General features: G+C 44.3%; 2 protein-coding genes across 2 annotated transcripts; both read right to left on the bottom strand.

Annotated features, from left to right (window-relative positions):
• Positions 1-380: 380 nt before the first annotated feature.
• POLR2G (RNA polymerase II subunit G) lies at positions 381-4,728 on the bottom strand. The gene is made up of 8 exons (XM_081968311.1): positions 4,576-4,728; positions 3,609-3,718; positions 2,603-2,762; positions 2,464-2,514; positions 2,264-2,329; positions 1,804-1,875; positions 1,072-1,105; positions 381-607 (listed from the first exon to the last, which is right to left on the bottom strand). Exons 1-8 carry the CDS (start codon positions 4,585-4,587, stop codon positions 594-596), a joined length of 519 nt encoding a protein of 172 aa, XP_081824437.1. The 5' UTR covers positions 4,588-4,728; the 3' UTR covers positions 381-593.
• Positions 4,729-5,859: 1,131 nt separating this feature from the next.
• On the bottom strand, positions 5,860-24,177 carry LOC309399931 (5'-3' exonuclease PLD3-like). The gene is given in 15 exon segments (XM_081968175.1): positions 5,860-7,978; positions 8,233-8,326; positions 9,163-9,328; positions 9,583-9,722; positions 10,264-10,464; positions 11,731-11,858; positions 12,393-12,426; positions 12,428-12,523; positions 13,677-13,860; positions 13,983-14,164; positions 15,089-15,370; positions 16,184-16,249; positions 18,476-18,658; positions 23,752-23,866; positions 23,970-24,177. Coding segments are annotated over 14 exon segments (2,046 nt in total). The 5' UTR covers positions 23,842-23,866; positions 23,970-24,177; the 3' UTR covers positions 5,860-7,778.
• Between the last annotated feature and the right edge of the window lie 221 nt (positions 24,178-24,398).

Genomic DNA, 24,398 nt, shown 5'->3' with positions numbered 1-24,398 from the left:
CCCCTCAGCTTCATCCCTGGAAGAAGAGATGGGACTGCCATTGGTCAGAAATGGTGTAGGATCTCCTGCTTTGAGGGGGTGGGGTTGGACTAGATGACCTCCAAGGTCCCTTCCAACTCCGTTAATCTAATCTAAACCTAGTTGGGTCATGAAACGTCTGCAAGAAAGCCACCAAGCTCAGAGAGCACCAAGGACCCCTCGTTTTAAGGTTTTAAAATTCTTTCGGTGCTGTTTTGCGATGTTGTCAGCCGCTAAGAGTTCGCCCCACAGTAAGACCGGCAGCATATACATTTCATGAATTGCAATATTAACAAAGTCGGTCATTTCGTGCAACACAGAGAGAGGAGGAGGAGGAACGTGAAACAGGAGGACATCCAAAAAAAGGAGAACAGGAAAATGTTTAATGTCCGAAAAAAAGAGCTTACACAGACTCTCAGGTCCAGCAAGAAACAACCGGAAGATCAACGGACCTTCAAAAACACTCCCAACTCATTAGAGACCCTGTAAATGATCAACCTTTCCCCGAAAACCTTTCTTTAGTGAGGACTGACCATGGAGTTGAAGGAGAACTCAAGAAGAAGAGAAATGGGCCTTCAGTTTAGGAGACCTGGAGAAGAGAGACAAAGGCAAAAGTGAAACATTTACGTCTCGGAAACTGTCCTTCTTTGTAAGCCCCAAATGGTTGTTTGGTGATCAGCCCGTCAAAATCCGAGAGGCTTGGCAACTGGCATGAATTGATGACGGTTGCAGTGTCCGGGGTGTGGGTGTGGGTGTGATGTGCTCTCCTTTTGGGACCTTCTGGAAAGCCAAGTCAACGGGGAGATCAGACTCACTTAGCCACCGGGGGACTGACTTTTAACAACTGCGGTGATTCACTTAAGAAGGTCAAGGAAGGTTATAAAAGGGGGTGAAACCCATTCAACTGCCTGGCTTAGTGACGGAGATTTGGACCTGCTTCACTTGGGATCTGGTTCCGTCCCAATTTCCACCAAACCCCACCCCGCTTTTTAAAAGAAGGCTCACCAAATGGGAGGATGTTTACTGACATGGCAAGAAATTCAAAATACGTACCCAGGTAGTCATCCATCAGGGATCCAATGGCAAACTGCAGAAAGAAAAATAAAAAGAGAGGGGATGAAAGAGAGAAACAAGACAGTAAAACGAAGAGAGAAGGAAAGAGGGAGGGAGGAAGAAAGGAAATGAAGAGCAACAAGAATGCAGGAAGAAGATAGGAAGGTGAGAAAAAGGAAAGGACAGAGGGAAGGAATGAAAGAGAGAGAGAGAGGCAGGCAGGCAGAAGAAGGAGAGAAATAGGGAAGGAAGGAAGGTTTAGTTAAAACTGCTATAAAGTGGCCCTATATTATCCCAAATTTCCAGAACAGGAATTCTGTCCCCTTCTGTCGTGGAAGACCCAAAAGACAATTTCTACATGCAAAAAGGAGTCTGCCAGAACTGGGACCCTTCTCTCAAAATAAAGTTTCCAGTCCTCATGATACTGGAGATACCCGATACTGCCAATCCTTCAAAACCAAAATATTGAGATTTTTCCGAACCTCCATTTCTCCAGCGCTGCCGTTTTGAAGCCAGAGGAATGAATTTTAATACAGAGGAAAGTAATATTGGCCAAAACTTATTTCTCGCCACATTTTCTCGGCGGATTTCCCCCCAGCAGATATGACACATCCATTATTTAATTCTACGTCTGTATTGGATATGCAGGAGGACGAATAAACGGGAGAGACCCCCCCCAGTACGGCCAAAATAAGATTGAGAAAGGGTCAGCGTTCAAATGACGCAACTCACTATGTCGTTCTTGTCCACTCTAGTCCCCACAATCTTCAATCGGATATTATCTTCAGGCTGGATTACAATGTCCTGGTTTAGGAGAACAAAAAAAAAAAACCGAGATAATAATATCAAGACAATAAGAATTAATATGTTGCAGTGATTAAAACAGTTTTTCCCAACCACACTTTAAGAGGAGTGGGCTTCAACTCCCAGAATTCCCCAGTCAGCATGCTTTAAGATGGGTGGGCTTCAACTCCCAGAATTCCCCAGCCAGCTTGCTTTAAGAGGGGTGGACTTCAACTCCCAGAATCCCCCAGCCAGCATGCTTTAAGATGGGTGGACGTCAACTCCCAGAATCCCCCAGCCATCTTGCTTTAAGATGGGTGAATTTCAACTCCCAGAATCCCCCAGCCAGCATGCTTTAAGATGGGTGGGCTTCAACTCCCAGAATTCCCCAGGAAGGAAAAAACCTCACCTCATCCACAGTCTTGTAGCAGGGTGGATTGGAGTTAGTATCGTACTCCATTTCTGAAGGGATCGACTGCGGAGAGAACAAGGATCTCGAATCAACAGCCGAGCGGGAAATCTTTGGCTTCCCTGGCCCGTTTCAGATGGAATCGCCCACACTTCTACCCCACCCCATCTCCCACACCCCCAACCCACGGGTCCACTCACATGTCGGGATATGAAACAGGACATCGGGCCGATCTCGGTGAAGAGGCCAACCTAGGTTGCAAAACCAGAAGTCAAAAGGCGAACTCCCCCCACAGAGATCTCCAAAGCCTCTTTATACCGTCTTGGGCAGGTGCCTTACCTTATTCACCTGGGTCACAATGGCGTCCACCACCTCCCCCTTGAATGGACGGAAGACGATGGCTTTGTATTTGACGGGGTAAAGGACGAAGCCGCGTCCCGGCTGAATCACACCCGCCCCGATGTTGTCGATTGTGGTTACGGCGATGACGAAGCCATACCTGGACGTGAGGAAGGGAATACTTGCATGAAAGCGGATTCCCCCTTTTTTTAAATTCCCCCCCCCCAGGAATTATTGGCTGTTTTTCTCCCCCCCCCCCAAGCGATTTTCAGATAAGGGAAAGCAGTTGGGTACAATGGTTAAAGCATCGGGCTCGAAAACAGGAGACCGGGAGTTCTAGTCCCACTTTAGGCATGAAAGCTGGCTGGGGGACTGTGAGCCAGTCACCAGGAGATTGAGAGTTCTAGTTCCATCTTAGGCATGAAAACTAGCTGGTGACTGAGCCAATCACCAGGAGATTGGGAGGTCTAGTCCCGCCTCAACTATGAAAATTGGCTGGGTGACTGAACCAATCACCAGGAGATTGGGAGGTCTAGTCCCACTTTAGGCATGAAAGCCGGCTGGGTGACTTTGAGCCCCTGCCTTAAGTATGAAAACCAGCTAGATATGATTGGACCCATCACCAAGAGACTGGGAATTCTAGTCCAGCATTAGGCATGAAAGCCAGATGGGTGATTTTGAGCCAGTCACTAGGAGATTGGGAGTTCTAGTCCCACTTTAGGCATGAAAGCCGGCTGGGTGACTTTGTTGTTATTGTGGGGAAAATAGGAGGAGAAAGGAGTGTTAACTACGTTTGACCCCTTGAGTTATTTATCAAGTAAGAAAGGCAGGATAAAACCCCCCAATAAATATCAAACAGATTCCATCCTGTGCCAACTTCTCGGAAAGCAATTAAGAAAAATTGTTTTGACGCATAAACTGCTTTTTCCTTATTTTCATGCTATCCGCTACTGGCACAGACCACCCAACTTCCCCGATAAATGGATGCTCATCCCCTTCTTCTTACTTGCCGGTGCAGGTCCCTTCCACCTCAGTGAAAAGCTTCTGCTTCACGGTGTTGAGAAGATTGGGTCCAAAGTAACGAGGGTGCAACAGGATTTCATGCTCCAAGGAGATCTAAGCGCAAAGATGCAGAGAGAGATGGATTGATTTTACTGGGACTATCTTTGCTTTCTATTGCTTCTAGTCCTTCTTCTATTTGCAAATCTTTCTACTCTGCGTTTTCTCCTTCCTCCTTTTTCTTCTGTTGCGCTGCAGGCGCTACTAAAAGTCACACTATTATCATCATCATCATCATCATCATTAATGTTATTATTATCAATATTAATATTATGCAATTAAGTCACAGCGGCCATTTGTTTCGCCGGATTTGGCATTGATTACTAGTCCGGCCCCACCTAGGGACCTAGGATTATCATCATTATTATTATTATTACCGGTATCATTATCATTATCATTATTATTATTATTACCTTAACATCTCAAATTATTATTACATTCCAACCTAACAACAAAACCCAACCCGTTTTTTTTCCTACAGTCGCACACAGGTGCAACCTCACACCCCGAGCTTCCGCTGCTACTCCTCCTCCTACTACTACTACCACTACTTTAATCCCTGAATCTTCCTTCTGCTACTACTCCAGCATCGTGGTTTACCCAATAAATTAGGATGAAAACAAACCACATACCCTTAGCTTTTTTAATCCAAAAGGCGATTTCCGGGCCAGAAACAGCCCAGAATCTGGTGGGATTTTTTTCTTTAAAAAACTTTATATACTCTATATAATGTACTTGCATAGAAAAAGCTGAATTCACATTAACGTGTTGGCGAACACGGGGAGGGAAAAAAGCGCTTTGGGGCCCGCGATAAAGACACGCGAGCTGGCCAACCGGCTTTTTTCGGAACGCCTCCCGCCGCAGGAGCCGCCCTGCACGCGTCCCGCACATCCCCACGACCCCCGTAAACTCACGTGATAAAACATCCTCCCGAGCAGGAGCTCTTCGCCCACCGGATGGAACGTTCGGCTTCCCCCCCCCAGCGCGCGCGGGGGGAAAATGTTGCAGCGTTCCTCTCCGCTGATTGGCTGAGACGCTCCGGGCGTTCCAAAGCGCCTTAAAGGAACAGGCGCCCCAGCTCGCGAAAAGAAGAACAGGGGAGGAGCCGTCGTTGGCTCCACTGCACAGGCGCGCCAGCAGTGCAGCCCAGTGTATATATATGTATATATAGCCATTTCTGGGTTTATTTTCAATCAAGACAAAGGGGAGGGGATCTCCTCCCCCTTTTGGGCCATGAAATTTAGGGACCTCCCCCCCAAATGGAAAAAAAGGGCTGAACGGACAACCATTTGTCCCAAACGGTATAGGGTCTCCTGCTGAAACGGGGTTGGACTAGATGACCTCCAAGGTCCCTTCCAGCTCTTATTCTGCTATTTTTTCCTGCCTTCCTTCTTCAAAATATTTTTCTATCCATCCTTCCTTCCTTCCTTCCTTCCCCGTCACTGGAAGGTTTTCAACAAGAGATCATTCGACAACCATTTGTCCCAAACGGTATAGGGTCTCCTGCTTAAACGGGGTTGGACTAGATGACCTCCAAGGCCCCTTCTAGCTCTTATTCTGCTATTTTTTCCTTCCTTCCTTCCTTCCTCAAAATATTTTTCTATCCTTCCTTCCCCATCACTGGAAGGTTTTCAACAAGAGATTGGACAAACATTTGTGCCAAACAGCGGGTTGGACTAGAAGACCTCCAAGGTCCTTTCCAATTCTGGTTTGATTTTTAGGGGGATGGAATCGCCAACGTGCTAACCCTAACTCTTATGACACTCTTGTTCTGTTGTTCTCTGAGCTCCCTTGTCCCAGCTTCTGCCAACCTAGCCGTTCGAAAGCACGTAAAAAATGCAAGTAGGAAAATAGGAGCCACCTTTGGTGGGAAGGGAAGAGCGTTCCGTGCACCTTTGGCGTTGAGTCATGCCGGCCACATGACCACGGAGACGTCTATGAAGAATTTGAAGTTTTGTTGAGATGGCGTGTTTGGGGATCTCCTGTAATACCCTCATTTAAAAAAGAACCTTGAATGTTGGATACTACTCTATAATATTATCATAATTGTAGATTTATCAGCAGGAACTAGTAAATCAAAACTCAATACCAAATCCAGACAGATTTACTTGGTGGATTGGATGTAAAAAGCAATGATAATACTCACCACCTAAACCGGCTCGGAATTAAGTTTAAACGAGATACCAAAAGAACGCAGATAAACAACAAACTTGTTTATTATAAAAATCATTTCATTTATCAAAAATAAACTCTGCCAAGCGATGTCTTTTCAAACTGCTTATAGCACATTCAGATTAAGGCATGTCATTCCCATTTATAACACAATCCCTGAGTTTCCATAACAAAAATTTCAAAAAATGTTGGCAGTAAGAAATAAAACGGATTATCATTTTCAGGGTGCATGAATCAGAGACAACCACGAGAGGTCAGCAGAGAGAGGTTTTAAAACCACTGGGATTCTTTTGCTGCCCTCTTGTGGTCATGCACATTAGTGCAGTCCAGATATAGGCAGGTTGTTCTATGCAGGTGGCAACATGACACATTTTCAGAGCAGGAAATCAGATGCGGCTCTTTCAAGTTTCAAAAGGAAATACTTAATTTAAAGAATATATTTTCAGGGCAAGAAGAAGATCACAAAGAGCAGGATTTTAATCCTTGGAAAGCAAGGTTGGCAGTATTTTCCTCTCTTTATAGGCTTCCAGAGTTCTTCACCATTAGCCAATGGACACACCTGAAGGACCAGAGATGGACCAGAGATTCCCACTGGATTATGACACTATGATTCTCAGATGGATGGATGGATGGAAGGATGGAGATAGGTAGGTAGGTAGGTAGGTAGGTAGGTAGGTAGATAGGTAGATAGATAGATAATGGAGGATAATGGATGTATGTATGACAAAGAATGGATGGATGGGTGGATGGGATGGATGGATAGATTATTATCTAGAAAGAGTGCAGAGAAGAGCAACAAAGATGATTAGGGGACTGGAGACTAAAACATATGAAGAACGGTTGCAGGAACTGCGTATGTTTAGCTTAAGAGAAAGAAGGACTAGGGGAGACATGATAGCATTGTTCCAATATCTCAGGGGTTGCCCCAAAGAAGAGGCAGTCAAGCTATTCTCCAAGGCACCTGAGGGCAGAACAAGAAGCAATGGGTGGAAACTAATCAAGGAGAGAAGCAACTTAGAACTGAGGAGAAACTTCCTGACAGTGAGAACAATTAATCAGTGGAACAGAAGTTGCCTCCAGAAGTTTTGAATGCCCCAACATTGGAAGTCTTTAAGAAGATGTTGGAGAGCCATTTGTCTGAAACGGTATAGGGTTTCCTGCCTAGGCAGGGGGTTGGACTAGAAGACCTCCAATATCCCTTCCAACTCTACTATTGTATTGTATTGTATTGTATTGTATTATTGTATTGATGGATGGATGGATGGATGGATGGATGGAGATAGATAGATAGATAGATAGATAGATAGATAGATAGATAGATAGATGATAGATAGATAGATAGATAGATAGATAGATAGATAGATAGATAGATAGATAGATAGATAGATAGATAATGGAGGATGATGAATGGATGGGTGGATGTATGGATTAATGGATGATGGATGGATGGATGGATAGATGATAGATAATGAATTGATGGATGGATTAATGTATGATGGATGGATGGATGAAGGATGGATAGATGATGGATGGATGACAGAGACTAGATTGGTGGATGGATGGATGGATGATAGATGGATGGATGAAGAAGGGAGGGAAGTCCATCAAATTGTCCATATAGTGACCATATAGCTAGATTTTTCTCCATGATGATCTGTCTGTAACGTAGTCCTTCAGCTGTTGGAGCTTCTCAAAGCCTAGAACGATTCATCAGCAATAGCGTTTCCTCCTCTGCTCCGATGAGAGCTTACGAACCCAGGGGAGGCCAGATCTTTAAAAATGCAAAAGCAGCCGGACATTTTCCTAAAAGCAGACCAAGAGCCTCTTGGGGGGGAAAAAAAGCACCTTTGGGGCACTCCGAGAGCATCCAAACCACGGGAAGGTCCTCGTGGACTGAGAAATGGAGTGAGCCCAGCCTTTGGGCCTGCGCTTCAAGCGAGACCCTTCACTCCCTTAATTTCACCATACATTTCGAGTGGTTATCGAGTGGGACGGTGTACTGCGATTCCCAATCCCGTAGGAAAACATCCACCAGCTGTTGTCGCAATGTGTAACTTTGGGCTTCGGGGGCAACGTCGCTCTGGTTAACGACCAGCCCAACTCCGGCAGTGCGGAGAAAGTAATCTTCAGACCAGTTAGACGTCCCTGCAGGCGGAGACATAAAAGAAGAAAAGCCGCTTGTTTTATTTCGTTTTCCCAAGTTGTTTTATTTTTTTACTTTATGCATCTCATGGCGTGTGATACCTGGGGATCCTACATTTCAATGCATGAGGGGGCGAGGAAGGTCGTAAAATGGGGCAGAAACTCGCCTGCTTGAGCAGGGGTTGGACTAGAAGACCTTCCCAGCTCCCTTCCATCTCTTGTTATTCTGTTAGTCCAATCCAACGGGAGCTACGTACCGACATACGCCACTCGGTCTGTCACCATGTATTTGTTGTGGTTAACGTGGGCAAAAGGGATTTCTCTCCCTTCGGTGGGGACCACAAAGAGTTTCTGAAAAGGAGAAGCAAAGAATTAGATGCATCTCTCTTTCCCCCCCTCTCTCTCTTCCTCTTTCTCCCCCGCCGTCTTTCCCTCTTTCTCTCTCTCCCTCTTTCCCTCCCTCCCTCTTTCTCCCTTTCTCTCCCTTTCTCTCCCTCTCCCCCTCTCTCCCTCTCTGTCTCTGACTCTCACCCATCTCTCTCCCTCTCTGTCTCTCTCTGTTCCCCTCTCTTTGTCCCTCTGTCCCTCTCCCTCTCTCTTTCACCCTCTCTCTGTCTCTTTCTCTCCCTCTTTCTCTCTCTCTCCCTCCCTCTCTCTCTTTTTAAGGGATTTCTCTCCCTTCTGTGGGGACCACAAAGGGTTTCTGAAAAGGAGAAGCGAAGAATTAAATGCATCTCTCTTCCTCTCTCTCTATCTCTGCCTCTCTCTCTCCCTCCCTCTCTCTCCCCCTCTCTTCATATCTCCCCCCCTCTCCCTCTTCCTCCCTCTTCCCCCCTCTTTCTCTCCCTCCTCTCTCTCTCTGTCCCTCTCTTCCTCATTCCCTCTTTCCCTCTCTCCCTCTTTCCCTCTCTCCCTCTTCCTCTCTCTTCCTTTTTCTCTCTCTTTTTCTCTCTCCCTCTCTCTCTCCCTCTCCCTCTCTCCCTCCTCTCTCTCTGTTCCTCTCTTCCTCATTCCTTCTCCCTCCCCCTCTCTCTCTCCATTTCTCCCCCCCTCTCCCTCTTCCCCTCCTCCTCTTTGTCCCTGCCTCCCTCCCTCTCTCCCTCCCTCCTTCTCTCCCTCATTCCACCGTTTTATAGTTTCCAACCCTATGGGTTGAATTAGTAGGAAAAGGGTTAGGGAAGACTCACCACTTCGATGGGGCAGTGGAGAGGTTTCCTTCTCAGGACCGTGAGCGACTCCAGGAAAACAAACATGGTTTGCCTCGAATGTGGCCAACAGCTGATGAGAAGACGCACCGTCACTCCTTTATCGCAGGCTGCGCTCCGTAAGGCCTCATCAATGACAGGCCACAATCTTGAAAAGGAAAGCGGGTGCAGAGTGTTAGAGAGGGGACCTGGATGGAGAAGTGGCCAGGAATTGCAGGAAGGGAGGAAGGGAGGGAGAGAGGGAGGGAGGGAAGGAGGGAGGGAGGGAAGGGAAGGAAGGAAGGAAGGAAGGAAGGAAGGAAGGAAGGAAGGAAGGAAGGAAGGAAGGAAGGAAGGAAAAATTAAGCAGGTGGAAGGGAGGGAGGTTGGTGGGGAGGAAAGGAACAAAGGAAATTAGATCACCTTTTTGGTTTACAGTATATGCACTGCGGCTCGTAATCCATCACAGAAATGTAGATGAATTCTTGAGCGTCTCCAATCGTGCTCAGAATGGCGGTGAGGTCAGACGTCCGGCCGGTGGAGCAAAGAGCTGGCGGGGAGCTCTGCAGTCCAAAAGAACTGAATTATAAAGTGTAAACAACAGAACCAGGATCCCTTCCTTCCTTCCTTCCCTCCTTCCTTCCTTCCTTCCTTCCTTCCCTCCTTCCTTCCTTCCTTCCTTCCTTCCCTCCTTCCTTCCTTCCTTCCCTCCCTCCCTCCCTCCCTCCTTCCTTCCTTCCTTTCTTCCTTCCTTCCCTCCTTCCTTCCTTCCCTCCTTCCCTCCCTCCTTCCTTCCTTCTCCATCACTGGAAGATTTTCAAAAAGAAATTGGACAACCCTTTCTCCGAAATGCCTGAGCAGCGGGTTGGATTGGATGACCTCCAAGGTCCTTTCCAACTCTATTGTGGTAGGGAATTGTCAACTCACGCTACTTCTTCCTTCCCAATCTGATCTCCCCTCCCCCCCACCCCCACCCTGTCCTCCAGATGTGGGGTTTCCAGCTGCCATAATGGACACAACGGACGGGGAGATCTAGCAACGAAGCACACACACCTACAGGATCTTACACCATTGTCGTTGTCGTGTTCACACAAACAAACTTACGGAAATGTAGACCTGGGCCTCTACCCCGTTCAGTTGAACCGTCCGAGGTTCCTCCTGGCTGGATTTGGCTGCCAGATCCCTGGGCCAGGTGGTGGGCAAGGATGCTCCCTCTTTGCCCAAGATCCGGTACATGGCAAAGATCCGGTGGAGATCCTGAGCCAGGCAGCTACAATTGTAGAGCGCGATTCCCAGCTCCTTCACCTAAGGAGGGGGAAAAAACGATCCGTGCTGTGAACAACTTCCTGGGAGATCCCCAGATTTACTTCTTCAGGGGCTGTGATCTCCAAAAGAAGATCTGAAGAGTGGATTCCCTCACTTACAACCACTGATTTTTGTGGCTAAGCGAGGCCTCTGTTAAGCGAGCTTTGCCCCGTTTTACAACCGTTCCTGGCCCCGTTGTTAAGGGAATCCCTCCGGGGGTTGTACCCCAAGTGTGTTTTCGCCAGAGCAGTGCAACGCGGCCCTAACACTTCTCACAATCCTGATTCTATACCTCCATTGACGCAGCCTGGGATTGGGTTGGCTTTTTTGGCCGCTGCAGCTCACGGCTTGCTCATACTTAACACAGACACGGGGAGTCCTCGGACTTACAACGGTTCATTGAGTGACCGTTCCAAGCTAGGACGGCACTGAAACAAGAGACTGAGGTCCGCTTTTCGCAGCCCGCAACCATTGCAGCATTCTTCAAGCCGTCACTAAATGAACGCCTGTAAGTCCAGGATTACCCACATGATTTGGGGAAAATCGGGCAAGCGGAGGAAAGTGGAAGTCGGATCATCTCGGCGGCAACTCAATCGTGACTCGGTGTTCTGACCCAGCTCCCCAAATACGGCAAACCCACTGAAGTGAACTCAATGAGTCCTTTATTAAGAGCGCCAGCAACCCCGCCAAAAAGTTTCTCTCTCACCTCAGGCTAACAATTCTGTCCGTCCGTCTGGGAGATCAATAATTGTCTGCCACATCTATTTATCTCCGCCCCCTGCCTTTTATCTCCAGAGCTAGGGTGGGGTTTCACTAGCAGTGATAGCTCTTCCGTCCCAAGGACCGGCCCATAGATTTCCACTGTTTTCCTCTCCTCTGCCTTCTGCACATCCTCACATCAGGCACTGGGCCCAGCTGTTCCTCCTCTTCCTCATCAGCCACCTCCAGACCTGGGAGCTGTTTATTCTCCATCTTACGGACAGCCCAAATTCCGCTGCTGTCTCTCTCTCTCTCTCTCTCCGCCAGCCCCATTCCCTCTTCCCCCTCGGAGCTCTCGGGTTGCCTTGATGCTGACCCTCACTCCCACGCCTTCCTCCTCATCTGATTTGGCTGCTGAAGGGGCCATCGTCCGTCAGGCCACAACACACAAGTACTCGATAACCGTCACACCATTTAAAAGATTGCCGTGTCTGAACAGTCCTTAAGCAAATGGTTGTAAGTCTGAAGCGCCGGTGCCTCTTTTCACGCCTGCCCCAAAGGAGATACCTGAGTAAGGGAACGCCAGTCCATGTTGGCGCTGCCAATGTAGAGGTGCTTCCGATCCACGACCCACAATTTGGTGTGCACAATCCCGCCCGTCAATTCCTTCATCTTCACATATCGCACGTCGGCGCCTGGAGAGCGAGATGTAAACAAAACTCTCTTTACAGCTGGCGCTATCAAACACGCTTGATTTTCTTCCCATGCCTAACAATTATCAGGCCTGCAGCCATTTTGGATCTTCGGCCTGCCACGCTTTCTATTATTCTATTATGCGTTTTCTATGGTGGGAAAATGGGAGAGGGGAATTGCACGGAGTTCGATGATAGGTAGCCATAACAACATTCTTTCTAGAAAGACAAGGTCATCCTTTGTCTTTGCACCTCTGCACCTGACCGGAAGTGGATGGGTGGAAGCTGCCAGCGTGGTAGTGGGAGATTGGACCATGGGATGGACTTGTGGGGGTGGGGGCAAGATCTTGAACTTTCCACTGGGTGGGGAAAACTGGGTTTCCCAGATGTGCCTCGGACTCTGATTTTATTTTGGATGCTATGCCTAACATTAACTAACATCTATAGGGCTTCCTGCTTGAGCAGGGGGTTGGACTAGAAGACCTCCAAGGTCCCTTCCAACTCTATTATTCTGTTATTTCCTTACAGATACATTACCGTCACGAGTCAATTCATCAGTGTCATCTTCGGAGGCTTGAGGGTTCGGAGGCTTGAGGGCTATTCACCGCAATCTCCAACTTCACCCCCCGGGAAGGCAGGCTGCGTAGCATATTGAACACCTCCTGGCCCTGCTTAGTGACACAAGACAACAACTCTTGTGGGACTTGGTCCAAGATTAGAGGATGCCGGCTGAGCCCATTCTGGCATTCATTCATACAGCTCAATTCTCCGTCTTAAATAACTCTTGGAGTCTGGTTGGACTCAACTTCAAGGAAGTCCTCGACTTATGGCCACAAAAGAGATTTGGAAAATTCATTATTAAGCAGCATAGTTGTTAAGTGAGACATCATGGGACAAACACCCAATTTTACCCCCTTTTTTGCCTCTGGTCATTAAGTGAATCACCATGCTGGTATAGAGTTTCCTGCCTGAGCAGGAGGTTGGACTAGAAGACCTCAAAGGTCCCAGTTCTGTTATTCTATTCTATTCTATTCTATTCTATTCTATTCTTTTCTATTCTTCGATCAAACCATTCTATTTCTATTTCTATTCTATTTCTATTCTATTTCTATTCTATTTCTATTCTATTTCTATTCTATTTCTATTCTATTTCTATTCTATTTCTATTCTATTTCTATTCTATTTCTATTCTATTTCTTTTTCTATTTCTATTCTATTTTTATTCTATTATTTCTATTTCTATTCTATTTCTATTCTATTTCTATTCTATTTCTATTCTATTTCTATTTCTATTTCTATTCTATTTCTATTCTATTTCTATTTCTATTCCTATTCTATTTCTATTCTATTTCTATTCTATTTCTATTTCTATTCTATTTCTATTCTATTTTTATTCTATTATTTCTATTTCTATTCTATTTCTATTCTATTTCTATTCTATTTCTATTCTATTTCTATTTCTCTTCTCTTCTATTATTCCATCCATTCTATTCTATTTCTATTTGTATTTCTATTCTATTTCTCTTCTCTTCTCTTCCATTCTTCCATCCATTCCATTCTATTTCTATTTCTATTCTATTTCTCTTCGCCTTCTCTTCTCTATTTCTCTTCTCTTTCTTTTTCTCTTCTCTTCTATTTTATTCTATTCTCTTCTCTTATTCCATCCATTCCATTCCATTCCTGTTTCCATTCTTCTCCATTTTTCTTCTCTTCTCTTCTCTTCTTATTCTATCCCCCACTTCCTGACACAAGCCTTAGAGTTATAGAAGAGATCTAGAGTGGATCCTTTCACCTCTGCGTCGTCCCCAACCACAAACTGACCGGCTTCGCAGAAGCATCTTCCATTTGTAAATCGGAGTCTCGGAGGGTAAAGTAGAAAGCTCCAATTTCCACCACGCTATTGGCTTCCGAGAGGAGGTTCATCCACCCTTCGTAAGTGGTGGGATTTTGAGGATTCGGAGGCGGATACTGTAAGGTGTCTGGGATGCTCTCCAGAAGCACCAGGCTGAGAAGGAGAGAAAGGAGAATTAAAACCAAGGGAGTCCGCAGCGATGGGGTTGACCCAGGCTTGGGAACCAACATCTGGAGGAGGTTTCCGGGCATATAAAATAAACGGAGATAACTTGCCTGCACTGCGCGCTGCATTCTTCCACCTCGTTCCACAGCATTGTCAACTTTTTCCACATTAAAGAGATGTTTCCGAGCACGAGGGACGTGGACACTCCGTGATTCCATACGAGCCAGCAGGTAAGGATCAGGAGGAGGAAGAAGAGAAGGAAACAGAGAGAAGACCAAGAGAACCTGGAGAACTAAGGAGAAAACATGAGGGAAGACAAGAGAGGTTGATTTTGTACAGCGCTTTTTTCGAAGTTGATCACTTTAAGATGAATGGACTTCAACTCCCAGAATTGCCTACCCGGCATTCTTTAAGATGGGTTGACTTCAACTCCCAGAATCCCCCAGCTGGCATGCTTTAAGATGGGTGGATTTCAACTCCCAGAATCCCCCAGCTGGCATGCTTTAAGTTGGGTGGATTTCAACTCCCAGAATCCCCCAGCCAGCATGCTTTAAGATGGGTGGATTTTAACTCCCAGAATTCCCCACCAGCATTCTTTAAGATGAGCAGACTTCAACTCCCAGAATACCCCAGCTAGCCATGTTTGCAACTGCCTTGTGAATTAATCCATCAATATTCCACAAATTTATCCATTTTAATTTTTTTAATATGGGAAATCCTGATAAATATTACCCATACAACCATCTTTGGTGAAGGTAAAGGTAAATGTTCCCCTGTCACATATGTGCTAGTCGTTCCCGACTGTAGGGAACGATGCTCATCTCCATTTCATAGCCGAAGAGCCAGCGCTGTCCGAAGACGTCTCTGTGATCAGGTGGCCGGCAAGACTCAACTCCCGAAGCCGCACGTAACGCTGTTCCCTTCCCACCAAAGGTGGTTCCTATTTGTCTACTTGCATTTTTTACCCGCTTTCGAACTGCTAGGTTGGCAGAAGCTGAGACAAGTCACGGGAGCTCACTCCGTTACGCGGCGCTAGGGATTCAAACCGCCAAACTGCTGACCTTTCTGATCGACAATCTCAGCGTCTTAGCCACCATCTTTGGGGTCCCCCATAGTTTTTTCAGAGTTGGAAGGGCTCCCAGGACTTAGACATATTGCCACCGAGAAAGGGAATTGAAGATTATACAATTCAGGACAGCAAAGAGCCACAATATACCTTGAACCATTTCCGTCCGTCTTCTTTTGCTGGTGAAAATTTACGTGGTAACTTGGTGGTGGTCTCCATCTTCTTCATTGGGGGCACCTTGATTCTTGGGGTGATTTCCGTCCAGGTCTCCTGTCTTGGCTCCCTCCGGGTTTCAACTGGCCTTCGCAGGCTGGGTGTGGTTGTGTCTTCTGGATGTCCAACTTTACCGCTTTGTGGTTTTGAGGTGTCCAAGACTTGAAGTCGTGACTGTCGGTCCTTCACCACTTCCCACTGAATATTCGGAGTGTCTAACTATGGATCGAGGGAAAGGAGAACTTACTGGACTTCTTCCTTTGGGCAAACCAACCTACCACACCATCATCCATGACCAAGAAGGTGGTTGAGATATGGTCTTCTAAAATATTGAATTTGGGTTGGGTAAACCAACAGAGGTAGCTTGCAAACCATGGTTAGTGGTTTGATAGGGGTCCAAAACTGGTCTAATTTTTCAGTCGAATAACAAACAATGCTTGGAAACCACTTAATATCCTGGCTTGTCCAGAAGCGGTTAATCCTGATTGGAGGAAAATACAGTTCTAACCCATTTGCTTATTGAAAAGACTAACCCATCCCCTATTTTAGGAAACTTGTTTAATGGCCAAATATCCGCATCTAAATTATCGGCTGCAAAAGTCGCTTTTTTTAAAGAAAGTGCGGGCAAATTCCCTCACCTCCCTCTCCAAAATTCGAAGGAGGCTTCCGGCAAGTCGTTGCTTAATGACTGTGTGATTCACTTAATATCCGCAACAATTTGCTAAAGAACTGTAGCAAGAAGGTAAAACCGGGCATAACCGTGTTGGTTAGAGAGACAGAAATTCTTGCTTCGAGGCGATCTTAAGATTTTTGATTTTTTTAAAAAATGCTAATAAACAAAGATTGGACCAATATTGGATCTGTGTCTGATGCCTTCTGGGGAGGGGGTGATTTAATTTGTCCCAGTTCCTAAGGGAGCCCACCACAAGGTGACACAAGGTGTGATTGGCAGCGGAATGGACAATCTGTCTTCAGAAAGGTGGTGCAAACAAATTTGGATCTTCACCAGTCCTGTTGCCCCCACTCCGTTACCTCCTTTCCCCTCTCTGGATGTGGGGAAGGGTCTTCCTTCAATCTCCTCAGCCTCACAAAGGGGGGCTGTAAAGGAAAATGGGATGAATTGTCTTTGGTGGGACCTCACAAGCGTTTTGCGTCTCAAGAACTGCTACCCAAAGTGGGTCTCTGCACCCACGATCTAACGGATCTAACACGAGTTGGAAGGGAGCTTGGAGGTCATCTAGCCCAACCCCATTCCCAAGCAGGAGACCCTTCGCCATTTCTGACCAAGGGCAGTCTAGTCTCTTCTTGAAAGTCTCCAGGGATGAAGCTCCCACAACTTCTGAAGGCAACTTCTGTTCCATCAATTGACTGTTCTCACTGCCAGGAAATTCCTCCTTATTTCCAGGTTGAATCTCTCCTTGTTCGGTTTCCATCCATTATTCCTTGTCTGGCCTTCGGGTGCTTTGGAGAATAGCTTGACCCCCTTCCTCCTCTCTGTGGCAGCCCCTCAAATATTGGAAGATGCTCTCCTGTCTCCCCTGGTCCTTCTCTTCCCTAAACTAGCCAGGCCCTGTTCCTGCAACTGTTCATCGTATGTTTTCACCGGTTTAACATGGTTAGAATAGCTGCTTTATTTCAGATCTCAAAGAAATCGTACACAGGCAGCTCTCAACTTACGGCCAGTCCCATCACGGTTCGAAGTTCTGACCTTCGTCCTGCCCTCCGTTTACGCGACTGCATATTGAGTGCTGGGCAACCAGGCTGTCACAAGTTACGACCGTGATGGGAAGGCTCCCTTGTAGTCGTAACTCTATCTTTATATGGAAATGTTCTTTCTCTTCCAGAGGGATTGCGCACAGCATAGATAGGTCCACCCCATCTTTAAATCCTAGGCATTTTCCTCCCAATTTAGAAGTCTTTGGCCTGTACTTTTTGAAGCTTTGAGAGTTATTCGTTTCACTGATATTGTTTAGGGTTTCCTGCCGAAGCAGGGGGTTGGACTAGAAGATCTCCAAGGTCCCTTCCAACTCTGTTATCCTACCCTATCCTAAATTATATTCTATTCTAAATTCCTATTCTGTTCTGTTCTGTTCTATTCTGTTCAATTATCCTATTCTATTCTATATATTTACTCTCTATTCTGCTCTATTCTATTTGTTATTCTATTTCTTATTCTTTTCTAATCTATTTCTTATTCTATTCTATTCTATTCTATATTTACTCTCTGTTCTGCTCTATTTTATTTCTTATTCTATTTCTATTCTATCTCTTATTCTATTCTATTCTTTTCTATTCTATATTTTAGTCTCTATTCTGCTCTATTCTATTCCATATTTTAGTCTCTATTCTGCTCTGTTCTATTTATTATTCTATTTCTTATTCTTTCTTATTCCAGCCTATATTTTAGTATCTATTCTGCTCTATTCTATTCTATTCTATTCTATTCTATTCTATATTTTAGTATCTATTCTGTTCTATTCTATTTCTTATTCTATTTCTTATTCTAGTCTATATTTTAGTCTCTATTCTGCTCTATTCTACTCTATTCTATATTTTACTCTTTATTCTGCTCTGTTCTATTCTATATTTTAGTCTCTATTCTGCTCTGTTCTATTTATTATTCTATTTCTTATTCTTTCTTATTCTAGTCTATATTTTAGTCTCTATTCTGCTCTATTCTATTCTATTCTTTATTTTAGTATCTATTCTGCTCTATTCTATTTATTATTCTATTTCTTATTCTTTCTTATTCTAGTCTATATTTTAGTCTCTATTCTGCTCTATTCTATTCTATTGTATTCTTTATTTTAGTATCTATTCTGCTCTATTCTATTTATTATTCTATTTCTTATTCTAGTCTATATTTTAGTCTCTATTCTGCTCTATTCTATTCTATTCCTATTCTATTCTATTCTATATTTTAGTTTCTATTCAGCTCTATTCCATTTCTTATTCCATTTGTTATTCTATTTCCTATTCTATTCCATTCCATTCCATTCCACCACTCCACTCTATTCCATGTTTACATAACGGTTCAACTTAGCCTGAGAATTTTTGATCCCTCCTTGTCGTTTTGTGGGTCTCCCCCTTTGAAAAGGGAGAACACGATGCCAACAACCTTTTCGCCAACTTGCTCAAGAACCTTCCCATAGCCCAGAGATAATTTTGTGTGTCTCTTCCATCGAATAGAGCCTGATCCTTAATTTGGAGAAGGGAAGGAAGGGGATCCAGAGCAGGAATCCACCCGCTCTTCCTACCTACTCTCCCCTATCTTGGAACGAAAGACAAGCCAACCATCTGAAGTAGGATGAACTCAAGACTTACTAAGACTTTCTCTTTCTCTGCTGGTCGTCCAATGTCCAGTTGACCTCCTGGTGCTGAAGGAGTTTCTGGTTGATCTGGTCGTTCCTTGGTGGGATCTACTTGCTTCCTGTAAGCTTTGATGCTTTCCCGGGGCTGCAGGATGTCATCGGGCCGACTTCTGCTTCGTTCTGGTAGAGGTTCATTCTGAGTTGTGGTTCAGAAATCACAGAAGTGTTTAATCAGAAATGGGCTGACACGCTCATCACTAAAACAACTGTGCCAGGAAATTGAGGAAGCGTTCTCCAGTGGGTGTTGCATCTACACTTCCTGTGTAGAAATACACACACACACACAGATATACACAAAGACAGACATCAGTCATGCTTGACTTGGGCTGCCTTGAAGAGCTGACACCATAATCTCTAGCTGATCTTCTTCCAGATAATAAAATGTTCAAAGCTCATTCCACAAGGGAGAAGGGAAGTGTTTGGAAGAATCGGCCAAGCAAATGGACTATTGAATGTAATTTATATAGTAAATGGTCTACAGGGCCTTACTTTGGATACGGAGATGATGGAGCGTTGGAGATGGAGATGGAGATGGGGAGAGGAAGATGAAGAGGTGGACACGGAGATAGAGATGGAGAGACTGTGAGATGAAGATGGAGAGATGGACACGGACATGGATTTAGAGATGGAGAGATGGACATGGACATGAAGATGGAGAGAAGGGGGGGAGATGAGGAGATGGAGACGGAGATGGAAAAGGAGAGATGGGGAGATGAAGAGATGGACATGGAGATGGAGAGATAGAGATAGAAAGAAAGAGAGATGGAGAGATGGACATGGAGATGGACATAGACATAAAGAGAGAGAAATGGGGAGATGAAGATGGAGAGATGGACATGGAGATAGAGAGAAAGAGAGAGATGGAGAGATGGAGATGGACATAGAGATGGAGAGATGGACATGGAGATAGAGAGATGGACATGGAGATGGACATCAACAAAGATAGAAAAACGGGGAGATGAAGATGAACAGATGGAGATATGAACAAGGAGATAAAGAGAAAGAATGAGAAATGGAGAGATGGGGATAAAGCTGGAGAGCAGGAGATGGAAATGGAGATAGAGAGAAAGAGAAATGGGGAGGTGAAGATGACAGATGGACATGCAGCTAAAGATAGAGATGGAGAAATGGGGAGGTGGAGAGATGGAGATGGATGTGGACATGAAGATAGAGATGGAGATAGCAAAGAAAGTAGGAACCTTCTAATGAAGAAGAATATAGTCCTTCAGCATTATTCTTTATTCCTACCACACAGACAAGCAGCTACTTCGTGCTCTACCGTTGATTAATACATAAATACATAAAAATAGCTTTCTGAATACCTTCCAAAGTTACACATTTTTCAGCCAACTTTGTTTGTTTGTTTTTAAATCACCCTGCTGCTACGGCGGTCGGTCAGTTGGCTTCCTAACACCAATTTGTGTTAATTTAAGTCACTGGGGAGTTTCCCCGGGGAAGAGCGAGGGCACAGATGTTTCTACAGCTGCAGAGATAGCAGCTCTCTCTTTCTCTCTACCATTTGAACGCACACACCACAACTGCCAAGCTTTTTGAAAGCTAAAGTATAAAAGCTCTGTGAAAAGAGAGACGGGCCGTTTAACTACCCTGTCTAACGTTGTTTAACCCCCAAAGGACATCCAAACGTGCCTTCCCTCAAGAGGAGCCATTTCTGAGGAGTTTTCTATTCCAAAAACCGAAATTGAATTTATCTGCAAGCAAAACTCTGTCAAGGACTCATCTTATACGATTTAAGCCCCGGAGCCCACTGTAACAGCTCAAAAAGGCATTAAGAGTTGTCAACCTAATTTTGGGTAGCTTCTTCTCCAGTAATATTATACTGCAAATTTGGGCATATAAAACCTTTGCTAGACCAATCCTCGAATACAGCTCGTCTGCCTGGAATCCGCACTGTATATCGGAGATTAATGCAATTGAGAGAATCCAGAGGTGTTTCACGAGAAGAGTCCTCCGCTCCTCTGCTCACAACAAAATCCCTTATGCCCACCAGGCTTGAAATGTTGGGCTTGGAAACCTAAAACTATATCTCCTACGCTCTGACTTAAGGACACTACACAAAATTATCCGCTACAACGTTCTACCGGTCAACGACTACTTCACCTTCCACCGCAATAATACACAAGCAAACAATAGAAGAAGAGGGAGTTAAACTATTCTCCAAGGCACCTGAGGGTAGAACGGGAAGCAATGGGTGGAAACTAATCAAGGAGAGAAGAATCTTAGAATTAAGGAGAAATTTCCTGACAGTGAGAACAATGAATCAGTGGAACAGAAGTTGCCTCCAGAAGTTGTGAATGCCCCAACACTGGAAGTCTTTAAGAAGATGTTGGATAGCCATTTGTCTGAAATGGTAGAGGGTTTCCTGCCTAGGCAGGGGTTTGGACTAGAAGACCTCCAAGGTCCCTTCCAACTCTGCTATTGTATCGTATTGTAATAGATAAAAACTCAACGTAAACTGCTCCAAACTCAATTGCAGAAAATATGTCTTCCGCAACACAGTGGTCAACGCCTGGAATGATCTGCCTGACTCTGTGGTTTCTTCCCCAAACCTCCAAAACTTTAACCTCAGACTGTCCACTGCTGACCTCACCCCATTCCTAAGAAGTCCATAAAGGGGACGTGCATAAGTGAACCAACATGCCTACCGTCCCTGTTCTACTGTCTCCATTTATTTGTACCGATTTACTTTGTTCATATTTATGTTTATACTTATACCAGTCCTCTTTTCCATGTTTGACAAACTAAAATAAATGAATTTTTAAAAATCAGCTCTCAGCTTCTGACGTCTACGCTACACTCAAAAATAGTTTCGAGCAAGTTTCAGGTTGAACCAAAGCACTATTTTCATCTCCGGCTTCTGCTTTTTTAAAAAAATAAAAAATAAAACCGAAAGATGGCAGAAAATACACATTGCCTGCGAAGAGAAGATTACCCTGTCCTTCCCCAAAAAGTTTTTAATTGTTTTGCTACCGTTTGCAGACAGCTTTGAAAGCAGGTTAAAAAAAAAAAAAGCAAAAGATCAAAGCCGCCAGAAAGAAGAACATCATTTAAAAAAAAAAATTAAAACCCGGGGAAACGCTATAAATAATGTCACAACAACCCAAGAGGAATAATGAGAGAAAAACAGGGCTTAAAATGGACACCGACATAATGAAACTAGCTGTCAAACCGGAAGAGGAGAAGGCAGCCTTCTGACGGTATTTTTGTTTTTAATTTTTCTTCATCCAAACTTTATTATTTTTATAAATAGTTCAACATACTTAAAAGACAGATAGCCCTCGACTTAAAAGACAGTTCATTTAGTGACAGTTAGAGCGGCTTTCAAACTTACGACCATTGCCGCATCCCCGTGGTCACGTTTGGATGTTTGGCAACTAACTCTTATTTATGACCGTTGTGGTTTTCCTGGGATCATGCCATCCTCTTTTGCGACCTTCTGACCAGCAAATTCCACGGGGGAAGCCAGATTCGCTTAACAACGGTGTGACTCACTTAACAACCGTGGCAAGAAAAGTTATCAAATGGGGGAAAGCTCACTTAACAACTGTCTCGCTCAGCAATATAAATGTTGGGCTCGATTGTGGTTGTAAGTCGAGGAATACCTGTGTATCTTTAGAAGGCATTTCCAGGCAGCAATAAACATATTTCCTTTAATCAAAACAATTTAGTCAACTTAGCAACTTTCATCACCTTCACCACAGTGAATCAGATTAAATCTTTCCATTTTTACACTTCCGACATGTTCAAAAGAATTTCCCTTTCAGGAAAGGGAGAGCTGGAAAAATCCAGGCTTAAAGGTGGAGAACCACGGTGGAGAAACTGACCCTGTGCATCAAGATAAATCAGAATTTAGTTATGTTTGAGTTGTAAATTACATTATTCTGGCCAGCTAAAAGAGGTGGGGAGAAATCTTTATTTAGCCTGGCTTAGAGTTGGCCCAAGGGAGCTGTCCAACAGATGGAAGGAAAGGGTATTTTGTAAATGAAGACAGATCAAATCAAGTTTTTATTATGATCCCAGGCTAGCATAAGGCCACATATGTGTATATGTGTGTATGTGTGTGTGGATAGATAGATAGATAGATAGATAGATAGATAGATAGATAGATAGATAGATAGATAGATGCTATATGTCTATCTCTCTCTCTCTTTCTATCACCACTCTCTCTCTTTCTCTGTCTATATCAATCTATCATCTATCATCTCTCTTTATCATTTATCTGATCTGTTTTTTTGTAAATGAAAACTGGATCATATAAATCAAATCAATTTTTATTATGATCGTAGGCTAGCATAAGCCCCCCCTACAGCGACATATAAAACTATATGGTAATTGCCTCTCTCTCTCTCTATCTACCCACCTATCATCTAACTATCTCTGTTTCTCTCTCATCTACCTGTCTATCTCTCTCTCTCTCCGTGTATCTATCTAGCTATCTAGCTATCTTTCTAATCTCTCTATCTGTTCCTTCCTCATCTTCCTGACTATTTCTGTCTCTGTGTATGTCTATAAATTTATAATCTATCTATTATCTATTATCTATCTATCATCTATATCTAATATGTCTATATCTGTCTGTCTGTCTGTATCTATCTATCTATCATCTATCTATCTATCTATCTATCTATCTATCTATCTATCTATCTATCTATCTATCATCTATCTATCCATACCTCCCTTTCTATCATTTATCTATTTGTCCATCGTCTGTCTGTCTGTCTGTCTGTCTGTCTGTCTGTCTATCTATCTATCTATCTATCTATCTATCTATCTATCTATCTATCTATCTATCACCCTCTCGCATTTATCTAATCTCTCCACCTCTACCTTCGGTTCAATCATTTTAATTAATTTTAACATTTTTAACATTCGTTGTATACGTTTATATACTGATCATGTTTTACACCGCCACCCAAAGCCTCTCTCTGAGGGTGATGGGCAGTTTAGCAAGATGAAATACAAATCAATGAATAAAATAAACCACGTTTTTAACTGTGTTTTTTTAAATCAGGCGTTTATATTGTTTTACATTTTTAAGCCACGTAGGCAGTGCAGAAATTTAATAAGTAAACTAAAGTAAAATGTTACATGTATATCGTAGAAGACACATGCCACTCTTTAGGATAGACAAGGATATTTGTGTGTGTGTGTGTGTGTGTGTGTGTGTGTGTGTGTGATACTTCCATGTTGGAAGAGTGAGGATTTCCCTACCTTTTCAGAAGTTTTCTCCTGTTGCAAGCGCGTCGATCTTCTAATTGGGGTGACACTGACTTCATTTTGAGCAGGCGGTTTTTTCCTCATGTTGCCTCAAAGGAAATAGCACTCCCTAAAAACAATTTTTTTTAAAAAAAAAAGATACACCTCCCACTTTTACCAAGCAGATACTCAGCACCGGGGGCCCCCCCAAAAAAATGACCTAGCAAACTTACAGAGACGTTAAATTTGGTGGGGGAAACGACTTCAGTTGGATTTGAAATGACAAGCACCAGCGCAATTGGTTGGTGAATTGTTGCATTTATGCTCAGTTTTGCACAACTGACTCCTAGCGGCCGAGTGTGCAAGTGTCCTTCCAAGCAGGCGTTTTGCAAAAAAAAAGGAGGAGGAGAAAAAGAAGAGGAGGAGCAGGAGCAGGAAAAGAAAGAAGGAAGAAGGGAGGAGGAGGAGGAGAAAAAGGAGGAAAGGAAGAGGAGAAAGAGCAGGAGGAGGAAGCAGAAAGAGAAGGAGAAGAGGGGGAGGAGGAGGAGAAAAAGAAGAGGGGGAGGAGAAGAAGAGGGGGAAGGGGAGGAGGAGGAGAAAAAGAAGAAGAGGAGGAAGAGGTGGTAGAGGAAGAGGTGGAGAGGGGTGGAGAGGAAGTGGAG

This window comes from Natrix helvetica (genome assembly GCF_964273705.1).
Source record: "Natrix helvetica genome assembly, chromosome: 16".
NCBI classification, from domain to species: Eukaryota; Metazoa; Chordata; class Lepidosauria; order Squamata; family Natricidae; genus Natrix; species Natrix helvetica.
Note: the sequence above shows the minus strand (reverse complement) of the source record. Positions and strands in the feature narration are given on the sequence as shown.